Raw genomic sequence first — 22,322 nt, 5'->3', positions numbered from 1 at the left:
CACTATATATATATATGCTAAAGTGTTTTGAATGAAAAAAAAAAAGAAAAGAAAAGTCTTACATTTTGGTTTAATAATCATGTAGAACTTTGTGTTTCATCATCTTGCGTTTACTTTTTGAGATTGGCTGATCTGAAGTAAACAAACATGTAAGAAAAATATGATCGTAGTCAATGTCATTGAAGATCACTTATGAGGTGTCTTCCTATGGACCTCCAAGGCTCCACATACTTCTTCTAGAGCTTGAGTACCAGGATGACTAGAGATAATTAATTACAGCATTTGTTTTAAGGGTTCGAAGGTTGAATGTAAAGAATAAGGACAATGACTACTTTCGTATCACTTAAAATTAGAATATAGGTCTAGTGCTTGAGGACCAGGATGAACTGATGAGACATATAATTACAACGTCAGTTTATGGGTTCGAAGGTTGAATCAAAAGAGAATTAGGACAATGACTACTTTAATTTGTACCCATCTTGGGAGATGCCTTACATTTTCGATTAAGCTTTACTTTTTTCCACACCTTGTCCTAATTAAGAGCTTTTAGATAAATTGACATGGAGTGACAGTATTCACCATATTGGATTTGATATCTCTATGTCACGATTTGATTAGTCTTTACATAAACAAAAAATAATTTTCAACAACATATTTTAACATTCCCTTAAATATTTTATGTTTTTGATAACTTAATGAAATATATAAATCCAATAAATGTAGTAATTTTAATAAATATATAATTAGTTCATTTTAGTAAATAATATCTTTAAAATTATATATAGAATCGATTTTTTTAAAAAGCATTCAAATGCCTCCCTTAATTTTTATTTATTTTACATAAAACTATTTTACAAAGAAAACATTATTAGTGGCATTTTGAAGGTACATGAAGTTTATATGTCTGAGTTTTGTTTGAATGTATTGTACTGTATTTAGTTGAAACTAATCCACATACAAATAATAATATGTTAGATATATTGAATAATATTTATAATATATATATATATGTATATACACATATAAATTATTTTTAGTGTTGTTTGAGAAGAAGAAACTATGAAGCGTGTTCGATGAGGCACATGTACCATTAATTAAGCTCTTTGCCATCACCCTCTTTGACTAGTAGTATTGCTATTGACCAGTAGTACTCCATCTGAAAGACAGCCTACCTTTGATTGTTGTCCTAAATTATAATCATCAAAAGTAATAATAAATTTTATAATATTGATTACGTACAATTTTGTAAGGAAAAAAAACGACTGTTTTTTGAAATCTATAATCATCTTGTAAATTTCAAAACAGTCAAGTATATATAGCAGCACACAAGAGTGGAATCAATTTTTGTGTTACTCGACCAAACAAGTAACAGTGAATACGTAGAACCATGTGCTATCTTTTGAACAAGTCATGCTGTAACAGACGTAAGCAAAAGGAATGGTTCAAAAGTGTTAATGTACTGATCAACTATATTTAACCAAACAAGTCTATTTCAGATGATCTTGAGAAAGTGAAAAAAATGGATTTCATTTATAGATGTTTTCTCAAGCCTAATTTCCATTTCACTTTTCTTCTTCTCTGGCTATCACATTTTCAGGCTGCTCAATCATTTACAAACTTTATTTTTGGAGACTCATTGGTAGATGTTGGAAACAACAACTATATTTTCACATTGTCAAAAGCTGATTCTTCCCCTTATGGCATCGACTTTGGACCTTCCAATGGCCAACCCACGGGAAGATTCACTAATGGTCGGACCATTTCTGATATTGTGGGTATGTATGTTTATTTTAGAATACATATATATGTACATAGATCGAGTATATATTATATATCTCGCCCTGCCTAAGTTTATTTAATTCATAAATATTGAAAACGAGTAGTGAGTACTACGTAATTAGAAATAAATGTGCTTGATTTAACGGTTAGTTACAGTATTNTTTGTATGGTATATATATGTACCTGTTTAAAGTGAGAAGGCGGGTGACAAATTCAATCAAGTGATGATTTTTGATAAGGACGAGGCCAATGGTGCGGCCTAGGTGCTCGTACCAGCTAAGCACTGATGCACCAAACTGCATCGGTGGCCAAACTTCCTTTCGAGCCACTTCCCTCATTATGTATTGGGCCGGTTGGACTCCCTTTGGCACCTTGTAATATGGCTGCCATATTATCACTTCAATTATTTACCTCTTAAGTCCAAAACATTCATAATCAAAATAAGTCAACTAAAACAAAATAAGTTGTTCATAATAACGGGTGGATCCGCCCTTGTTCATAACTAAAACAAAACATAGTACTTAAGAAAACATAACGTCCAGGAAAAAACAAAATTATACCAAACTTATTCATTTTTGGTTTGGCTAATATACTTTTTAACATGAATTCCAAACACACGTACCAAAACCCATGTATAATATTATTTTAAAAGGGTAAAAATAAACCAAGATTTCAAATTAAGGATTTATTATTATCACGTATAATTGTTGACTTACAGGAGCCAAAAGAGTAAGGGATTTGATAGCTCCTGGATGTTTAACGGCGAGTGCAAGAGCTAAAATGCAGCCTAGGGAGTGAGCGACGATGTGGAACGTTTTAAGTTTGAACTGAGAGATCACCGATTTCTCAATCATCTCTAAATGTTCTCTTAGTGTATATAACGAGTCATTTGGCTTAGGACTTCTTCCATAGCCCAAAAGATCGACTGCGATGAACCTATACTTTGATTTGGCCGAATCAGAAAAGTTTGGGAAGAGAGTCTCCGTCCAAAATGCGGATGATGATACGAAACCATGTATAAACATAACGTTGTCTCGGACCTTCTTTTTATCTGCACATACAGTATATCATTTATTTATGTTACCTTAATATATCAAAATAAGTCAACTATTGTGGAACGGGTGGCGACTAGAAAAATATAGTATATTAAATTTTGATAATTCTACGTAACACAAAAAAAAATGTTGGAAGTGGATAAATTAATTTACATGCACAGAAATAAATGCTGGAAGTGGATAAAATTAATTTACCTTTGGGTTGTTGAACTTTGACAAACAGAGAATCTTTGTTGGAAGAAGTGAGCCAAGAAGTGCAGAAACTGCAATGACAATCCGACCATCTTGGAGCTGTCGAAGATTTCTCAACCACCGTAGAATTAAAAGTCATTAATCTCTTTTTACTTTTACTAATCTTCTTCTTCTTAGACTCATCGTGATCACAAGATTCCACCACATTGCCTCTCATGATCAAACCCCTATAATTAAAACATTTCACGGACCTCACGAGCTTAGAGAGCCTCGTTAGAAGTGAAGGACCACGTGAGTAGAGCGTGTCCGAGATCTCATCGAAATGGATCTTATTTCTTGTCAATGACACAACCTTTGAGTACTCTCCCCGTTCCGACACTATGATCTTCTCGGTCTTGGCTTTAGCCTCTGGTGGAGAATAGCAGTAGCAAGGTTTCCTCTCTGACTCCAAGAAGTAATCCAAAGTCTTGTACGTAAAACAAAGCAAGAAATCGGCAATGTCGAGGAGGGAGAAGACAAAGAAGCCCACAGTGCGGTTGAGCCACCGTGCAAAGCCCATGATGATGTTGTGGTGGTGAATGTTGAAGAAGGGGTTTGATTTGAACCTTGGAAATGTGTTAGTGAGAGTGTTATATAAGTTTATGATGATGATGATGATGATGAGAGAGAGGGTAATTTATAGCAGATGACAGATATATGAATTTATTGTTTCATTTAAAATAATTTGCTGTCCAAAGTGATGAAATTGGGTGGAGGTTGAACCTTTTTTTTTTTTTGCAAACACTAAATTAAATATTTAATTTAATTATACTTTGTCATAATATATTTATAATTTGGAATGTACTATATTAATTTATGGTTTGAGAGACTTTTGAGGTAAAAGTACCAACAAGAAACTATGCCTCATCACCTATATATATGCTAAAGTGTTTTGAATGAGAGAAAAAAAGAAAAAAAAAAAGTCTTACATTTTGGTTTAAGAATCATGTGGAATTTTGTGTTTCATCATCTTGCGTTTACTTTTGGAGATTGTTGTAGATTGGCTGATCTGAAGTAAACAAACATGTAAGAAAAATATGATCGTAGTCAATGTCATTGAAGATCACTTATGAGGTGTCTTCCTATGGACCTCCAAGGCTCCACATACTTCTTCTAGAGCTTGAGTACCAGGATGACTAGAGATAATTAATTACAACATTTGTTTTAAGGGTTCGAAGGTTGAATGTAAAGAATAAGGACAATGACTACTTTCGTATCACTTAAAATTAGAACACAGGTCTAGTGCTTGAGGACCAGGATGAACTGAGACATATAATTACAACATCAGTTTATGGGTTCGAAGGTTGAATCTAAAGAGAATTAGGACAATGACTACTTTAATTTGTACCCATCTTGGGAGATGCCTTACATTTTCTATTAAGCTTTACTTTTTTCCACACCTTGTCCTAATTAAGAGCTTTTAGATGAAATTGACATGGAATGACAGTATTCACCATATTGGATTTGATATCTGTATGTCACGATTTGATTAGTCTTTACATAAATAAAAAATAATTTTCAACAACATATATATATATATATATATATTGGTAAAGATTTTCAACAATATATTTTAACATTCCCTTAAATGTTTTATGTTTTTGATAACTTAATGAAATATGGCAAATCCAATAAATGTAGTAATTTTAATAAATATATAATTAGTCCATTTTAGTAAATAATATCTTAAAGATTATATATAGAATCGATTTTTCTTTTAAAAAAGCATTCAAATGCCTCCCTTAATTTTTGTTATTTTACATAAAGATATTTTACAAAGAAAAAATTATTAGCGGCATTTTGAAGGTACATGAAGTTTATATGTCTGAGTTTTGTTTGAATGTATTGTATTTAGTTGAAACTAATCCACATACAAATAATAATATGTCAGATATATTGAACAATATTTATAATATATATATATATATATAAATATAAATGATTTAGTGTTGTTTGAGAAGAAGAAACTATGAAGCGTGTTCGATGAGGCACATGTACCATTAATTAAGCTCTTTGCTATCACCCTCTTTGACTAGTACTCTAGTAGTATTACTATTAACCAGTAGTACACTCCATCTGAAAGACAGTCTACCTTTGATTGTTGTCCTAAATTATAATCATCAATAATAATAATAAAATTTCTTAATATTGATTACGTACAATTTTGTAAGAAAAAAAAACGACTGTTTTTTGAAATCTATAATCATCATGTAAATTTCAAAACAGTCAAGTATATATAGATGCACACAAGAGTGGAGTCAATTTTTGTGTTACTAGCTCGACCGAACAAGTAACAGTGAATACGTAGAACCATGTGCTATCTTTTGAACAAGTCATGCTGTAACAGACGTAAGCAAAAGGAATGGTTCAAAAGTGTTAATGTACTGATCAACTATATTTAACCAAACAAGTCTATTTCAGATGATCTTGAGAAAGTGAAAAAAATGGATTTCATTTATAGATGTTTTCTCAAGCCTAATTTCCATTTCACTTTTCTTCTTCTCTGGCTATCACATTTTCAGGCTGCTCAATCATTTACAAACTTTATTTTTGGAGACTCATTGGTAGATGTTGGAAACAACAACTATATTTTCACATTGTCAAAAGCTGATTCTTCCCCTTATGGCATCGACTTTGGACCTTCCAATGGCCAACCCACGGGAAGATTCACTAATGGTCGGACCATTTCTGATATTGTGGGTATGTATGTTTATTTTAGAATACATATATATGTACATAGATCGAGTATATATTATATATCTCGCCCTGCCTAAGTTTATTTAATTCATAAATATTGAAAACGAGTAGTGAGTACTACGTAATTAGAAATAAATGTGCTTGATTTAACGGTTAGTTACAGTATTCAATACGATCTAAGAAAGTATCTAACAGAACAAGACTTTGGTGCACAAGTCAACTATATTGATAAGTTGACTCTTCTTGAAGCATGTAAATGTCATAAGTGGGTTTGATTGGACCGAACAAATTAGTTACGCGTAATTGAAAAATTGTAATGGAGAGAAGTCAAAGGCTAATCACATAAATGCGAGTTTGGTAAGGAGTTCTATTTAATTTTAACAATTTATTAAACCCCTTACTCAGTTGGTCCTTCTTCTTTTCAGTCACTTCAAAGTTGTTTTTTTTCAGAGTTTTAAGATGATGCCACTCTGTGTTTAATTGTTTTACACATAACATATAGTTATCATTAATCTTAAGATAGAATAATATATAGTTTTATTGGAATAAATTGAAACATTAGGTGAAGCCTTCGGAGCAAAATCTGCACCACCTCCCTATCTTGAACCAGACACTGAGGCTAACTCAATTCTCAATGGAATCAACTATGCTTCTGGTGCGGCTGGAATCTTGGACGACACTGGACTTTTGTTCGTAAGCTCCACCATCTATATATTAACTTTTTAACGTATATTACTATTTTATGGAATATATATTTAAACAAAAGCGAAAATGTAATAAAATTCGTGTATACAAAGACCAATTTTTTCATGAAATAAAATTCTAAAACCATTTTTTCATATGTTATGCAATTCGAGTTCTACCTTTTTCAAAACAGTTTGTAAATAACTCTATTTTCCATTCGATAAAAAAAGATTATTCAGTTTTACGAATACTACTTATGAATTTTTTTTCTTTTTCTTGACAGATCGGTAGAGTTCCATTGAGAGATCAAGTGAGTTATTTTGAGAAGAGTAGAGATTATGTGATAAAAGTGATTGGTGAAAATGGTACAAAAGAGATGTTGAAAAAGGCAATGTTCACCATCACAATTGGGTCAAATGATATATTAAATTATATCCAACCATCTATACCTTTCTTCTCCCAAGACAAGCTCCCCACTGATGTCCTACAAGATTCCATGGTGTTCCATTTGACCACACATCTTAAGGTAATATTTCTCAAAAAAAAAAGTACATTATATAGATATATAATGCCTACAAAGTCGGACACCTTGACTAAGTCTTTGAGTGAAACAATTATTATTATGATCATTTGTTATCATCACTAGGGGTCCAACATTTATGTCGTGGTGAAATAATAAAAAAATATCATTTGGGGCCATCTTTGCATTCCTGTAAAGTTTCTATAAACTATTTTTTGCGCAAAAAAAATTAATTTCTCATTAAATATTTTTGCAATCTTTACAAGCAAATGCCACACTATTGTTTTTCTTTGTTACGCTTGATGTGTTTACGACTTTACGTGTACATTTTACAGAAACGTAAACGTAGATACATCCTAAAACGGTTTTCAATTGCGTGTTAACAGCGTTTGCATCAACTAGGAGCTAGGAAGTTCGTGGTGGTTGGAGTAGGGCCACTCGGTTGCATACCATTTGTTCGTGCCTTGAATTTAATACCGGCAGGAAAATGCTCCGACCAAGTCAACCAAATTGTCCGAGGCTACAACATGAAGCTTAGAGACTCTCTTAGGACATTGAACACGGAGTTAAGTTCCGGAGATCACAACACTACATTTGTCTACGCCAACTCTTACGACCTTTTCTTGGAACTGGTCCTGAACTATCGACAATTTGGTAAGGATTGGTGTTTTGGCTGATTCTAGTCACTGATTTTATTGGTTAGAATCTAATGAAATTGTTTAGAAGGCTTGGAGAACGCAGACAAGCCGTGTTGTGGCGGCTACTTTCCACCATTTACGTGCTTCAAGGGACCGAACCAGAACTCAAGCCAAGCGGCTTGTGAGGACCGCTCCAAGTTTGTCTTTTGGGACACGTATCACCCAACCGAAGCTGCCAATCTCATTGTTGCAAAAGCACTTCTCGATGGTGACCAAACTGTGGCCACACCTTTCAACATTCGTTATCTTAACGATCTTTAATTTACTAAAGCTAATGTTCGTGGTGATTCATAACCATATAAATATATTCAGTCACATGTCATACACATCAATCAGTAGCTAAAAAAGCTATAATCTTCTTAGGAAACATCACAACAAGATAGAGAGGCTCTACTGATAGACAATAAAGTTTAGTGAAGCTTGTACATTACGAACTGAACCAAACTGAAATAAACAACTAGGACTGAGATAAGTGGACTATAAACCGCAATAAACTCAATACCTTAGTCACCAGCTGAATGTATCCTTAGACTTCCCAATTTTGGTTTTGTACGAACTCTCTATTTCTTCCTGCAGACATTTCATTAACATATCACCACTCTTTCAATAACTGTATCAGAACCCTTTAACATATTTTTCGACATGATCAAGCATCGATTCAAAAAAGTAGAGCAACGAGAGATTTACCTTGCAGGACTTTAGTAGTGGTTCTAGGAATGAGGATCTGAAGAATTTGATTGATTTCCCAAGTAAACTTTTATCTGAATCTGCAGGTGTTAAATAACTGAAATTATTTCTACTAGTAAAGTTTAAGCCAAAGCAATTCCACATTGATGGTATTTGAGAACATACCATCATCTACATCCATGCTGAGGCCTCCTGCGTTGATTTCTTCTATTAGCTGAAATTCATTAGAAAATGAAACATAAGCTAACAAAAAAAACATCTCAGTGATAAAATAATTTCAGATCCACACTCTAGATGTATCACATTATCTATTATTTTACCTGTGAAAGCGTTGGAACTGCCAATGGATCAAACTCATCGCAGTTATTCGGGTCAATAGGAACACAGACACGACCTGAAAACCAGACGACATTTCTTAACAATTTGAGCTCATATCCATATATTGAACTGAGTATGAACATAACTTTTATCAACTGGTGTAGTATAGTCAAGAACCAGTGAAGAGACCTGTTTTTGGATGGACACAGAAGGGTGCCTTAAGCAAATGGTTCATTTGTTTAGATACCTGAAATAAAAGAAAACACCATACAATTAAACAGTCACTAAACTTGTCCGGCCTCCATCTTATCAGTTGCTACAGGATCTTGAACACTATACAGCAAGGAAATATACCATTATAGTACGGTGGGTTTATTAAAATTGTAGCATAGATTAGAACGAACCTCCAAATCAATTCGAGGATAGGTAAAGGTAAAGACAATTTCTTCTATGCACGTCCGCAGTGATGGAGCCTAAAACATTGGAGACAGGATTGAAAATGAATAAATCTAGGATTTAAGTTCAATAAGCTAAAAGCTGAGTAGAAACAACTAAGCTTTTCACAACATTTAACATACATGTTTTCAATCATTTAAGAAAATACACACCTTGTTTTTCTTTGACTGAAGCGTTTTTTTAAGCTGCTCCCACCTTAAAAGACTGGTGGCTTCTTCTGATAGTGATGATCTCGCAGAATTCTCCCACTTTCCTCTGAGATCTGATTGTATATCTGTCGTGAAGATTTAAATTATTGTAAATGGCCAAAAGGAGGTAAGGACCTCTCGTACGCTGGAAAAATAAATCATCACGCTACCATACCTTCATCTGTTATCATCCCAAGTATCTTCTCATACTTTTCTTTGCTTGAGAATATACTTTGATTTGCCTGTAACTCACCCTCAAAGAAATTCTTAAGAAAATCCACATATGATCTCCTGGAAAGCCAAATTGAAATTAGTAACAAAGACAGTGATTTTGAAGTCAGAAAAGAAGAGGTGAAGGAGAAACGCATACGCAAGGAACGGATGAAGAGAATGACCCATAAGATCGACTTTCTTGGCATTGTTTTCATTTCCCTGTGTCACATAAACAATAGTTAAACTTAGATAAACTCAAAATGCCAGAAACCAACAAAATATACCACAATTTAGCTCTTGAGAACACCACCTTATAAACACGGAAGTATTCAGCAACTGCTGATCTTTGTTCATTAGTCAACCTGCAGGATTTAATCATACAGAGTTTCATTCACAGAGCAGAAGATCAAATGCGGAAAGATAAACCAAGCAAAGGGAGAAATGGTGTTAGTGGTCTTAGTTTCACCTTCGAGCTTTAGCATCACAAACCCAACAATGAACTCCACGGCGTCCACTGAAGACCCAGAGAATATATTTGAAACCAAAATCATCTGCAATTGACAAGACCAAAATGAGTGACTACAAGTTCGTTCTATGATAAGACCAAGCAGTCTTGCACATTGACAAAAACAAGATCAAGCTGTGAACTCCACAATGATCTTCAGGTTACAGGGGATATAAATATTACAAAAACTCATAGGGATGGGAAATCTCAGGAACAATACAAACTCTAGTTGTATCAGCTATTTGAAACTTAAGAAAACATTTGTGATACCTCTTAAAGAAGTATCAATGACTTTGATAGCAACTGTCATTAAAGGCCAACACTTGGAGCAAACATCGGCTCCCGAGCAACAGTATCTAACAATTACAAGTTCGTTCTAAGATAAGACCAAGCAGTCTTTCACATTGACAAAAACCAGATCAAGCAGTGAACTCCAAAATGATTTCTACATTACAGGGGCTATAAATATTACAAAACTCATACGGATGGAAAATCTCAGGACACTAAAAACTCTAGTTGTATCAACTATTTGAAACTTAAGAAAATATTTGTGATACCTCTTAAGGAAGTATCAATGACTTTGATAGCAACTGTCATTAAAGGCCAACACTTGGCGCAAACATCAGCTCCGGAGCAGCAATATCTAACATCATCATAATCTGTTATATCCTGAGGAAGCAACAGATTCAGGTCAAGCAACCAAAACAAAATACAGAAGAATACGAATACAAAACCAATTCCAAAAATCAATTGATAAGATAACTAAAACTCACAATGTCAAAGACTAACTCCCTCTCCACTGGAGTAAACAAATTAGTTCCACTATGTGCATAGGCATGTCTCTTATCTGGCTGAAAAGAACACATTCATAAACCTCAAACGAGTAAGAACGGTTCCTAAAACATAGAAAAGCTACCAAATTTGATTTTAGAAAACAGGATTTAGAGCTTACATCAACGCTATACACAGCGCCAATATCAATCTTGTATGGGAAATTCGATTTGATAGCGTCTTCCATAGCTGAAGCATTCTTGAAAGACTTGTACCGCAAATAAACATCGTTCTCAAGGGTAAACGAGAACTCTCTTCTACCGAAGTAGTATTCATCACAACCAGGATGTTTCCCATCTAACATATTTACAAAAACACAGACAATTTCATTACAAATTTACAAACCTGTTACAAGCTTTTCATATGTGAAAGAAACAAGACAAGTACCGTGTCCGTATGAGAGCCATTTGTGAATATCAGAGTAAGGGAATAGATTGCCTGCAATATGTTATCAGTAGTGTAAGGCAGATAGAATTGATTATATGAAGAGACGACAACAAAAAAAAATTAAAACTTGCCGTAGTAAATCCGGAGGTAATGAACATTGAACTCGTTTTCGATTTTAGGATTTGGGTCATCAATCATCATATCATCTCCATTGTTATCAATCTCCTCTCTCGTCATCTTCCCCGCACAGTAACAAAAAGAGTTGCTTTTATTACTATCTGGGTAACCCAAAAAACAAATCGAACTATTAAAAGTAAAGATTTTATATAAACATCATAATCGAATTGAATCAAATTTCTGATACCAAATAAAGAGTTAGTAGAGATACAGAACGTTAGATTCAGATTGAAATGATTAAGCTTCCGACTTAATTGATTGGAAGAGAAAGAGGTAGCTTACGAATCTTGAAGGTTTAAAAAAGGAGAAGCTTGACGGAGAACAATGTCGTCGTCGTCGTCGATTTAGAAATTTGTTGTGGCGTTTGGGAGATTTTTGGAGTGGGCAACTGTGTGTGGAGTGTGGGAAACAGCGGGAAAGAAGAAAGCAACTAGGGTAAATTTGGCGGGGGAATATTGGAAGAAACAATGGGCCCAAATACTAGTTATGGGCTTATTTATTTAGGCTCGTTATATTTGTGTAGCTTTTCATAATTTTGTTTTGTTTTATTTTCTTACGTAAAAGCGGTAAAACATAAAACCAATTTTGGAACACGGTTACCGAACATTTACGGTTTAGCTTTAATCTTTAATTATTTATTTTAAAATTTTTCACATATATTAAGAAAAAATTAAACTGATAAGAAATACATAATTTTTTTTTATTAATAAATTTCTATAATTCTAAATCAATAATATTTAATTATTTTCAAAATTTATAATTCATCATTAATAACTAAATAAAAATGCAGAAAAAGTTTTTAAAATGTATCTTTTTGTAACAATATTTCCTGTAAATTAAATTAAGAAAGAGTAGAGAGAGTAGTTTCTAATAATTGGGTTAAAAATTAAAAATGTAAATAATTCAAAAATTCCATTTTTTTAAGTGATCGATCTATTAGCCCATATGAAGTTTTGATTCAACTCTAACCACCACACATAATTTTGGCTTGTGGACTAAAAATGTTATTAGCAGAGCAAGGTAAATTTTGTAAGTAATTATTTATTCATTTATCAACCTTGTATTTCTATACTCATAAAACTTCAAAATATAATAGATTTTTCTTATGTTTTTTATATCGTTTTATACCTTTTCATAACAACTTCTAGCATCTCCAATTGCATATGAAAACCTTGGTTTTCAAAATCTCATCTGATTATTAGCTAGATTTCTTATTTTCTTGAGAAGTCTTTGCATGATGAGAGCTAATAAAAAAGTTATAAAATTGATGAACCTGTATAGCAGAACTATTTTGACGGACATGGGAAAGAGTATTTCTCAGGAATCTAATCAAGTCAACCAATTTGCTATTATTGTAAACCTTCTGGTTGGTTTCAACATTTAACTTGAGTGTCTCTGCTTGGAAAGGAGGATCTAGTTTCATATGCCAATCCTGGCCTTTCAATACCATAGCTGAACTTGCTATAACTGATTGATGAAAATCTTGATCTGGAAAATCGACAAAATGGTGACTCGCCAAAATACAAAATTGTATTTTCTTCTCTATTGACCAAAAGATAGGTTCAGTTAATGCTGTTTCTGCAGTAACTCTGCAGATAAACCAGATTAGTTGTTGTTCTGTTGAAATCTTAATATTTATTTCTAAAATGTTTGTTCATAAATAAAAAGCATGGATGAGAGAAATTAATACTTACTCATCTCTAGTTTATGTAATGGTGGTGATGATAAAGGTGGAGAAAGTATAGCTAACATAACATTCTTGTCATTTTGATATGAATGTAGTAAATTAACCAAGAAACTAGTAAATTGATAATGATGCAAAAAAAAAAGTGATTTGTTTAGTTTGAATGGGGATGTATACTAGCACAAAATCTGAGAAAAAAATCACTTATACTTTCTCAAGAAAGTGTTACAAACACCTAAGCAACAAAGATATATGAACAGAAATTGACCATAAATTACTAAAATCTAAATGTCAAGTGCTTATAAATTAATTTTCAAATTTGGTAAGGTTTTGGATTGAGACTTATATTTTCCATATCACTAAACGACTTTTAATGATGTTGAGGATTATAATTATAACAACAAGTTATTGTCAAGCCTTGCCTTTGACAATAGTTGTTCATAAAATTATGGATTTCAATTGCTAAAAAAAGTTGAAAGTATTTATTGTAGATCTTTCATACATATTTTGTATTATCTTTAGAATAATATGAAAATATACTATTCAGAAATATAAATTTAATCCATTTTATCATTTTACTTTGTAAAAGATAAAATTAATAATAAAAAGACTATTATCGGTTCTTCATTTCATTCCACAATAAATATCATTATGATAATTAACAAATTAAAAAAAAATCAGCTATATCCTTACAAAACAATTTGACAATTGACATTTTCATTACTTTATGATATTAATTTTATATTTATTTAACAAAATTTATATTAAATATTTAAAATAAAAATGACATCTATGTTATAAAAAATAATAGTTCTTTTTTTAAATCATCTTTTACATCATTATTAGAAGATTTTTGATCAATTCCTATTGTAATGATAATACAACTACCTGCACGTTTATAATGAACATCTCCTAGTAACAAATAATATAGTTCTAGAAAATCATTTATTATGAAATAAAACTATTTAAGGATTGTAAATTTAAGTTCCTTTTTTTTTTTTTTTTTGTAAAAAGTGTCAAACAACAAAACTAAATTGACTATTTCCCTAAAAAGACAAACCTTTCCTAAAGGGGTTCTTTTTTTTTTAGGTTCAAAGCTAAAAAGGCTTCTAACCTGGTTAGTTGATTGGTTAGATTAGATTTAGTCCTTTAGTTGACATTATAAGAGATATATATATATATTTTTAATTGTCAAAAAAAAATACCAAAGATTTGAAATTTACTTTTCAGACCGTTTAAACTTTAAAGCTAACGGAAGGAGAAAAACGTAAATTAACAATCCCTTCTGTGTTTTTTTTGCTTTCTTCTTTCTTGTTCTTGGCAAGAGCATGATTACTGGTGTTACTCATATAGTTACTCTTATTAAAAAAAATAAGAAAAAGATGAGAGATAAAAGTAAAAAGAAGAGTAACGTTCTTTGCTGGAGTATTTTGAGAACGTTGTGAGAAACATTCTTCGACACGTGGCATTTATTTATTGGCACATATTTTTAAAAGTAAATAAAAAATAAAAATGTGTAATAATTTTTTTTTTTTTTTCTGAGCAACATTTACACGTTCAACATTTAGACGTTCTGGAGTAAAGATGGTCGTAATTCTCTCACAGCAACTTTGCTTTGCCTCTCTCTCTCTCTCTCTCTCTCTCCCTATAGCTGCTAGATCCAAATTCTCTGGCGGCCGAGATTTTTACTCTCTCTTTCTTCTTTCACACTAGCAAAGGCTCTCATCTCAGATATGACGATTTCTCGATCTCCGATCTCTGTTTTCGTACTCTTCTTCCTCTCTGCTGTTTTGCGTCACCATCTCTCGCTTGGAGCTCCGATTACGTGTTCTGGTATAGTTCCGTTGAAGCACAGGACCGCGATGTTATCGATTTCTGATTTTGGCGCTGTCGGTGACGGAAAGACCCTGAACACCAACGCATTCAATGCGGCGATTGATCGGATAAGGAACTCCAACAGTAGCAATGGAACGCTTCTGTATGTGCCTCGTGGTGTGTATCTGACTCAGAGCTTCAATCTCACGAGTCATATGACTCTATACCTTGCCGATGGTGCGGTTATTAAAGCCCTTCAGGTGAGTGATTGATTGCTTTTGGAATTGTTTGGTTTGTTTCTTCTCTAATGGTGTTTGATTTTGAATCTGTGATTGTATTTAACGATTTAGGTTTAAGTGTGTATCATTTGTAAAAATGCATACAGGTTTTGAGGTTTCTTAGGTAGTTTGAATAATCTTGTTGTTGTATATTGAAGATTAGCTTCTTCTTTAGTATGGTTTCATCTTTGATATTGGTATCTCCTGCTCAAGAATCAAAACATTGTAACGTTGCTATGTGATTGTATTTGGGGTTTATGTTTGGATGTGATATCATAGAATTGCCTTTATATGACAAAATGCTTGTTTTGATTATTTTTAGGATACGGAGAAATGGCCTTTAAGCGATCCTTTGCCGTCTTATGGAAGAGGACGGGAGCGTCCTGGACGAAGATATATCAGCTTTATCCATGGAGACGGACTCAATGACGTTGTTATTACAGGTGAGGTTGGTTCGGAGATCACTTTGTGTCAGCTTTAGATGTCGAAAATGTATCTTCTGAAATCAGATTGTTTTGTTGCTGACATTGAGAACCCATTTGCTAGGCAGGAATGGCACGATTGATGGACAAGGAGAACCTTGGTGGAACATGTATAGAAGTGGAACTCTAAAGTTTACAAGACCGGGTCTCATTGAGTTCAAGGACTCAACAAACATCGTCATCTCTCATGTTGTTCTTCAGAACTCCCCTTTCTGGACAGTTCATCCGGTTTATTGCAGGTTTACTTACAGTCTCTCTCTTTGTAAGCATCTCTCATGAACTTTTGAATACGCACTTGGTGATTAGTACTTACTACCTCTTTCCTTACAGTGGTGTTGTTGTTCATCACGTTACCATTCTTGCTCCAACTGATTCCTACAACACCGATGGAATTGATCCAGGTTTTTATCAGTTACCCTTTCACTTGATCACATTTCGTTTCAAATCATGACTGATGTGCTAACTAATTGCCACAGATTCAAGCTCTAACGTCTGTATAGAAGATTCCTACATGTCTACTGGTGATGACCTTGTTGCCGTGAAGAGTGGTTGGGACGAGTATGGCATTGCCTACAACCGTTCAAGCCGAGATATCACCATTCGCCGCATCACCGGATCTTCCCGATTCGCTGGAATAGCCATCGGAAGCGAAACCTCTGGCGGAATCCAAAATATCACGGTCGAAAACATCACTCTGTACAATTCGGGGATCGGCATCCACATCAAGACAAACACTGGCCGAGGAGGAAGCATCCGGGGGATCACAATCTCCGGTGTTTACATGGAAAATGTTCGAACCGGGATTAAAATCTCTGGCGACACCGGAGATCACCCCGACGATAAATTCAACCTGACTGCGCTCCCCGTTGTAAGTGGCATAACGATCAAGAACGTATGGGGAATCAAAGTCGAGCGTGCTGGCATGATTCAGGGGTTAGAAGATTCACCATTCACCAATCTCTGCTTCTCCAATGTTACACTCACCGGAACAAAAAGTCCTCCAACATGGAAATGCTCAGATGTCGTAGGAGCCGCCCACAAGGTCAACCCCACGCCTTGCCCTGAGCTAACCGCAACCACCCAACAAGGTGGTTCCTGTGAAAACCAATCCTAACACTCCAAAGCTAAAGAGACCATGTAGAGTAATGTAAGTTATTGTCATCTTCACAATCAAATCAGTAATTCATTCTATCTTCTTTCATCACCATTGCCACATATACCTCTGCAATCAACAACACTTGGGACAATCAATCTATATAAAATGGTATAATCAATCTATAGAATAAAAGGTTTTACAAAAACATCTTCTACTGACATTGAGATATATATAAACAAAATACATCATCATCATTTTCAGATCATATGAACATGGTGGATGCTAATTATTTAATCATATCTTAGATTCTAACACAAACTCGAGTCTTGTAATTGTTCATCTTCTTCATTCAGACCAAATGGTTGAGAAACTTGCGAATCTTTCTCTTGTAATAGTCTCTCTCATCTTCTTCTTTGCGCTTTACCAATTTCACCTTAGCCTTCTTGGACCCATCATCCTCCTCCGACCCGACTAAGATCTTAATCGCCGGGATATCCGCAACGACGACGTCTGTACCTGCCGCCTTCTCATCTTCGCCGGACAAGATCATGTCGTTGCCGTAAGAGATCTGAAGGCCTCGTCCCCACCGCAGCTCGTGGCACGGACGGCGTTTGAAAGGTTCCGTCGTCGTTAACGGACGTCTAGGGAAATGACGGTTGATCGGATGGAAATTGACGAAATTCACAGGAACTGTGACCTCGTCGGATCCGGGAAGGGTTGGTTTTGAGGAATCTGGGTCGGGTTCGGCTGATACAGTGGTTAAGGGTTCGTCGATGATGTCATTTCCCGGCTTAAGCGACGGAGAGAGCCAACGTGAACAGAAGAACGGTGACGGTAACGGGGAGCGAGGCCATTGTTGTGTGAAGAAGGAATTCTGAATTGTGAAGGCATTGATGATAAACGGTGTTAACAATTTATTAACAAAAATTATTTTTCTAAACCCATGAAAATTGTATTTTTAATAAGTTTGGGCCTGTTTTGGTCTGGAAGCCCAAATCTTAATGGACTGGGCATTATTTATTGGCCCAATTAGTTTGGCGCGAAAAACTCAAATCCTGTATACCCATTTTTCTTAGGGCTTTTGAGACTGTTCGTCTGACTGAGATTTCTAGGTTTCTCCATGGCTTCACGGAGGAAAAGAAGAAAGGTGAATCAAGAATCGTGTGCTGAGAAATCAGAGATTCCATGTTCGCCGGTCGTTCTATTAGCTCACGGTGCCGGTGCTCCCTCTTCTTCCGACTGGATGATTAGGTACTTTTTCTGAGTTTATTCACTTACTCGTGTTTAAGTGATTCAGACACATATTGGGTTTGAATTTTTCTCTGTATTTGTTGGTGGGTTTGCTTTAGATGGAAGGAAATGTTAAAGAAGACATTAGGAGCTGTTGAAGTGGTCACATTTGACTACCCTTGTAAGTGATTTTTTTTTCTTGGGTCTGAATCGTAAGATTTGGTAATAGTCATAGTACAATTAAAAGCATAAAGTGATTGCGGACTTGATGCGTAGATCTTGCTGGTGGGAAAAGAGGAGTTGCTCCGAAAGCTGAAAAATTGATTGAGTTTCATTTGGATGTTGTTAAAGAAACTGCTGCTAAATTCCCTGGTCATCCTTTGATATTAGCTGGCAAATCAATGGGTTCTAGGTACCATTTCGTTTGCCTTCCTCCCACTCACCCACACGTTGTTTTGTTTGCTTACGTTTTGATGTTGAATGTGACCCTTATTATCACTTGCAGAGTAAGCTGTATGGTTTCAGCTTTGAATGATGATATTAAAGTTTCAGCTGTGATTTGTTTAGGATATCCACTTAAGGTTTGCACTTAATGACCATGACTATCCATTTCTTATCCACCGCAATGTATGAATGGCCAGTTGTATGATATACGTTGTGTTCAGGGCGCTAAAGGTGTGATAAGAGACGAGACCTTGCTGGAAATGGGAGTCCCAGTGATGTTTGTTCAGGTATTCTTCTATGCATAAGTAACAAAACTCTATTTTGCACATTAAGGAAATGATTGGATCTTTTGGATTGTCTAAAGGGTAGCAAAGATCCTATGTGTCCTCTGGATAAGCTTGAAGCTGTTTGTAACGAAATGAAAGCTGTGACTGAGCTGCATGTGATTGATGGTGGAGATCACTCCTTCAAGATTGGGATGAAACACCTTGAAACAAAGGGGTTAACACAAGATGAAGTCGAAGATGTTGCTCTGAAAGCAATTGCCGCTTTTGTCTCCAAATCTCTTGCTCAAAGCGCATAATTTGTAGTCATGGTTTACCAGGTTTGTGGGTATAAACTACATTTACTTCGCCTGCCCTGTAGTACATCGCTTGTTCAACTCCCAATGGCTAATGCTGTCAACCTACTGCCAACTTTAGTTTTATATTTCTAATGGTAAACTGCACTTCTTAGATTTCGTTTTACAACTTCTTTTACACCAAAGTCAGCTGTTTTCGGTTAGTTAATATAGTTATGAAGTCTCCTTCAACTAAGCATCGATCCTGGCTTTGTGTGATACTGTCCCATTAATTAACCTTTATATTAATAAGACTCCTAGTTTCTTCTCAATTGTTGTTTGTTTATGCTTTTGCATTTACATGGTACAATATTGTATAATTTCCCATTTACTTCTGTGCATTTTAATTTTAGACAAGTGTGTAATATGTACACAAGTCTATTGAAGTCTATAGATAAGTTTGTTGAAGCACGGAGAAGTCTGTTTTCTTTATATCTGCGATCCAAAAACTTTTATTGTTTTTTTTTTTTCAGATTTTTTCTATTTTCATTTTTATTTTATTTTAATAATGGGTATAAATACGTTAAAGACCTAATTAGCAGGACGTTCTATTTTTTTGAGTTTTTTTGCACTTGATACCTTTATAAGCCATTTCAAGAGATTAGACATTCATCATCTTGACACTTTGGAGAAGATTTATAAATCCTTTTCATTTTCATTTCATTAGTCTATAATGTATTCTTCATCTCTTTGTGTTGTTCAATTCAATATGTGTAAGTAGTCTTTTTATTGGGTTTTAGGGTTCTAATTAGAGGATTCAATACATTGATGTTTTGATTGTTATTTAGAGTTCTTAATCTTTAGGTCCTTTGATTCATATGCTCTTAATGCTAGAATAGGACTGATCACATTGTTCTAGATTCTAGGTTTTTCAATGCATCAAAAATATTCAATAAAATGTCTGAACTAATGAATTGAACAATGCATTTCTACCCAGCAAAAGTTAACGTTAGGATGTATTGTGAACTTTATGAACTTGATTGTAACGCGAATTTGGCTATGAGGTTGCAAATGAAAGTTTAGCAAACTAATAGTCAAATTTAGCTTCTAATGCCTTGAAAGAGGATTAGTCTATTATTGTGTTCATGTTCTTGAAAAATTCTTAATTATTAAATTTTATTTTTCATTTCTCATTAGTCATTGATCTCTGAAATATCCTATGACCCAATATTTTTTAATCTTATAATTTTAATCGTTTTAGTTTTTGCATTTTTATTTATAATCCTGAAAACAAAACAAAACAAACATTTGTCCCCTTAGCTATTTACAAGTTTCGCAGATCTTTAATAATTAAGAATTTACCTCGCATATACTGCCTCACAGTTAATTGTATCGGGTAATTACTTGAGCAATCAATAAGAGAACGCGAAGCACGAACAAGACAATTCACCTTCAAGCTTGACGCATGTGGAATCCAAGAGAGGGAGAAGAGTGGAAACGACTCCTTGAGCAGACTGAACTCATCCAACAGGTTGGAAAACACCGACCAATCTTCAGAAGCTTGGACCATTGCGACTAGCTCAGCACAATCCATCTCAAATCGGTAATAAAAGAGTCTGCCACAAAGAATACTCTCCATGGCCCACATTAATCGCGGCTAACTCCGAATGCAGTGGAGATGGACTCCGCCGAAGACACCTTGCTCCCAACAAAAAAAAGGTTAAAACTTAGAGAATATATTAAAATGGAACATATGTAATTTTAGATTGTCTAGGTGGTTGTCTAGGCGTTGGTTGAGTGCCTAGCGCCTAGACGGCTGCCTAGCCCGCTTTTTAGAACTGTTGTCAAAATAAATAGTTGGTTATGATTAATTGGGGCTTTTGTGAAAATGATTGCCTAATATAGATAACTTTAAAATAAAAATTTCTGACTAATGTTATTTATTTTTTTAAAATAAATTACTTTAAATTTATTGAAAAATATTTATAAAATATTTCTAACAAATTTATTCATATACATTATCATTAGAATATGTTCAGGTTTTAATTTCAGAATTAATATGTATTCAACATATTTTCACAATATTTTGATGAAATTTCTTGAAATATTTTACTTAAATCATCTTCGATTATTTTTCCCAAATTTTATTAAACCAAGGTACCGTATTTACTGAAATTTTCAGTCAATGCAAAATAATTGTTTTGAAAGACTTATCAAAGTAAGGAAATAAATCTTATGAAAAAACCCTATAACTCAAAAAAATTTGCTCCTCTTATATAAATATACACCTCCACTAATCTTAAACATAATCTTAATTAAATCTATTCGCTCCGCCTCTTATTTTTTTCTTACCTTTGTCTTGTAAAACAACCAAAAGATATGGCGACGACATTCGAGAAAAGCTCTCAATAATCTCGAGAAGAGGTATCAGTACTTTACTCGAAAGAGATAAAAATCTCATATCATCTAACTCCTTCAAATTCTCAAATTAAAACATAATCTTAATTAAATCTATTTGCTATGCCTCTTATATTTTCTTGCTCGTATTTTGCAAAACAACCAAAAGATATAGCGAAGGCATTCGAGAAAAGTCCTCAATAATCTCGAGAAGGGGTATTAGTACTTGACTTGAAAAAGGTAAAAATCGCATATTATCGAACTTCTTCAAATTCTCAAATGAAAATATTTGTTTTTGTTTTCTAGATTCTGGATAGGATCGAGCATATATTAGATAGTAGATACCTTGAAATTTTGTTATACTCGAGTTCAGATCTGTCGGATCCGTGAAACAGTTACCGAGATTCAGATCCGCAAATATCCATGGATATCGAGATCCACACAAAATAACTACGAATCTTGTAATTATTTTTAAAATAAAATCAAATAAAAAATATTTTCAAACAATTTCAAAATATTTAAGACATAGTTCTTCTTAAAAATACGCATGTGTTTTCAAGATATAGTTGATGTGTTTGTGATATGTCATATTTTAAGCAATTCTACTATTTTGATTAAATATATATAATTTGTATACAAATAATTGAATTATTTTTATACAAAAGCGGATCTGAACCGGATATGTATATCGTAACTTTAAATCTATATATCCAAATCCAGATCTATGAGCTCCAAATACCTTATTTTTTTGCAAGCGAATTTCATATCTGGTTTTTCTATTATATCATATTTTTGGGTACGAATTATATCATAGTGTCTAAAACATTTTTATCATTTAAAAATAATATGATCATCCCATCCTAGTTTGTGGTTGTGGTTGATCTTCTAAGCATTTTTTTTTTTTTTTTTTT

The 22,322-nt window shown here is 33.9% G+C and overlaps 5 protein-coding genes and 1 pseudogene across 6 annotated transcripts; 3 read left to right on the top strand and 3 right to left on the bottom strand.

Annotated features, from left to right (window-relative positions):
* LOC104728469 (probable lysophospholipase BODYGUARD 2) lies at positions 1,926-3,658 on the bottom strand. The gene is made up of 3 exons (XM_010447443.1): positions 3,030-3,658; positions 2,496-2,830; positions 1,926-2,162 (listed from the first exon to the last, which is right to left on the bottom strand). The coding sequence occupies exons 1-3, from the start codon at positions 3,583-3,585 to the stop codon at positions 1,926-1,928; spliced, it is 1,128 nt and encodes a 375-aa protein (XP_010445745.1). The 5' UTR covers positions 3,586-3,658.
* LOC104724559 (GDSL esterase/lipase At5g41890) lies at positions 5,510-7,925 on the top strand. The gene is made up of 5 exons (XM_010443065.2): positions 5,510-5,765; positions 6,325-6,455; positions 6,730-6,972; positions 7,353-7,620; positions 7,693-7,925. Exons 1-5 carry the CDS (start codon positions 5,510-5,512, stop codon positions 7,923-7,925), a joined length of 1,131 nt encoding a protein of 376 aa, XP_010441367.1.
* LOC104724560 (DNA primase small subunit-like) lies at positions 7,949-11,825 on the bottom strand. Of its 2 annotated transcripts, none has more exons than XM_010443067.2 (17): positions 11,709-11,825; positions 11,381-11,527; positions 11,250-11,300; positions 10,984-11,159; positions 10,805-10,882; positions 10,589-10,700; positions 9,993-10,077; positions 9,837-9,888; positions 9,684-9,745; positions 9,489-9,604; positions 9,278-9,399; positions 9,074-9,142; positions 8,859-8,916; positions 8,672-8,745; positions 8,517-8,565; positions 8,352-8,431; positions 7,949-8,234 (listed from the first exon to the last, which is right to left on the bottom strand). In XM_010443067.2, exons 2-17 carry the CDS (start codon positions 11,484-11,486, stop codon positions 8,172-8,174), a joined length of 1,353 nt encoding a protein of 450 aa, XP_010441369.1. In that variant the 5' UTR covers positions 11,487-11,527; positions 11,709-11,825; the 3' UTR covers positions 7,949-8,171. The 2 variants fall into 2 exon arrangements, with proteins under 2 accessions (XP_010441369.1, XP_010441370.1); XM_010443068.2 differs by having other exon boundaries at positions 11,381-11,486.
* LOC104724556 (probable polygalacturonase) lies at positions 14,689-16,892 on the top strand. Its single transcript, XM_010443061.2, has 5 exons — positions 14,689-15,185; positions 15,526-15,646; positions 15,750-15,924; positions 16,016-16,086; positions 16,162-16,892. The coding sequence occupies exons 1-5, from the start codon at positions 14,844-14,846 to the stop codon at positions 16,797-16,799; spliced, it is 1,347 nt and encodes a 448-aa protein (XP_010441363.1). The 5' UTR covers positions 14,689-14,843; the 3' UTR covers positions 16,800-16,892.
* Positions 16,749-19,346, top strand: LOC104724558 (KAT8 regulatory NSL complex subunit 3-like). The gene is made up of 7 exons (XM_010443064.2): positions 16,749-16,832; positions 17,894-18,032; positions 18,131-18,192; positions 18,288-18,423; positions 18,517-18,592; positions 18,677-18,742; positions 18,820-19,346. The coding sequence occupies exons 2-7, from the start codon at positions 17,902-17,904 to the stop codon at positions 19,036-19,038; spliced, it is 690 nt and encodes a 229-aa protein (XP_010441366.1). The 5' UTR covers positions 16,749-16,832; positions 17,894-17,901; the 3' UTR covers positions 19,039-19,346.
* Positions 16,939-17,717, bottom strand: LOC109127729 (annotated as a pseudogene).

This window comes from Camelina sativa, chromosome 11 (genome assembly GCF_000633955.1).
Source record: "Camelina sativa cultivar DH55 chromosome 11, Cs, whole genome shotgun sequence".
Lineage (NCBI taxonomy): Eukaryota > Viridiplantae > Streptophyta > Magnoliopsida > Brassicales > Brassicaceae > Camelina > Camelina sativa.
The sequence above is the reverse complement of the archived record's forward strand: the minus strand, read 5'-3'. Positions and strand labels throughout refer to the sequence as shown.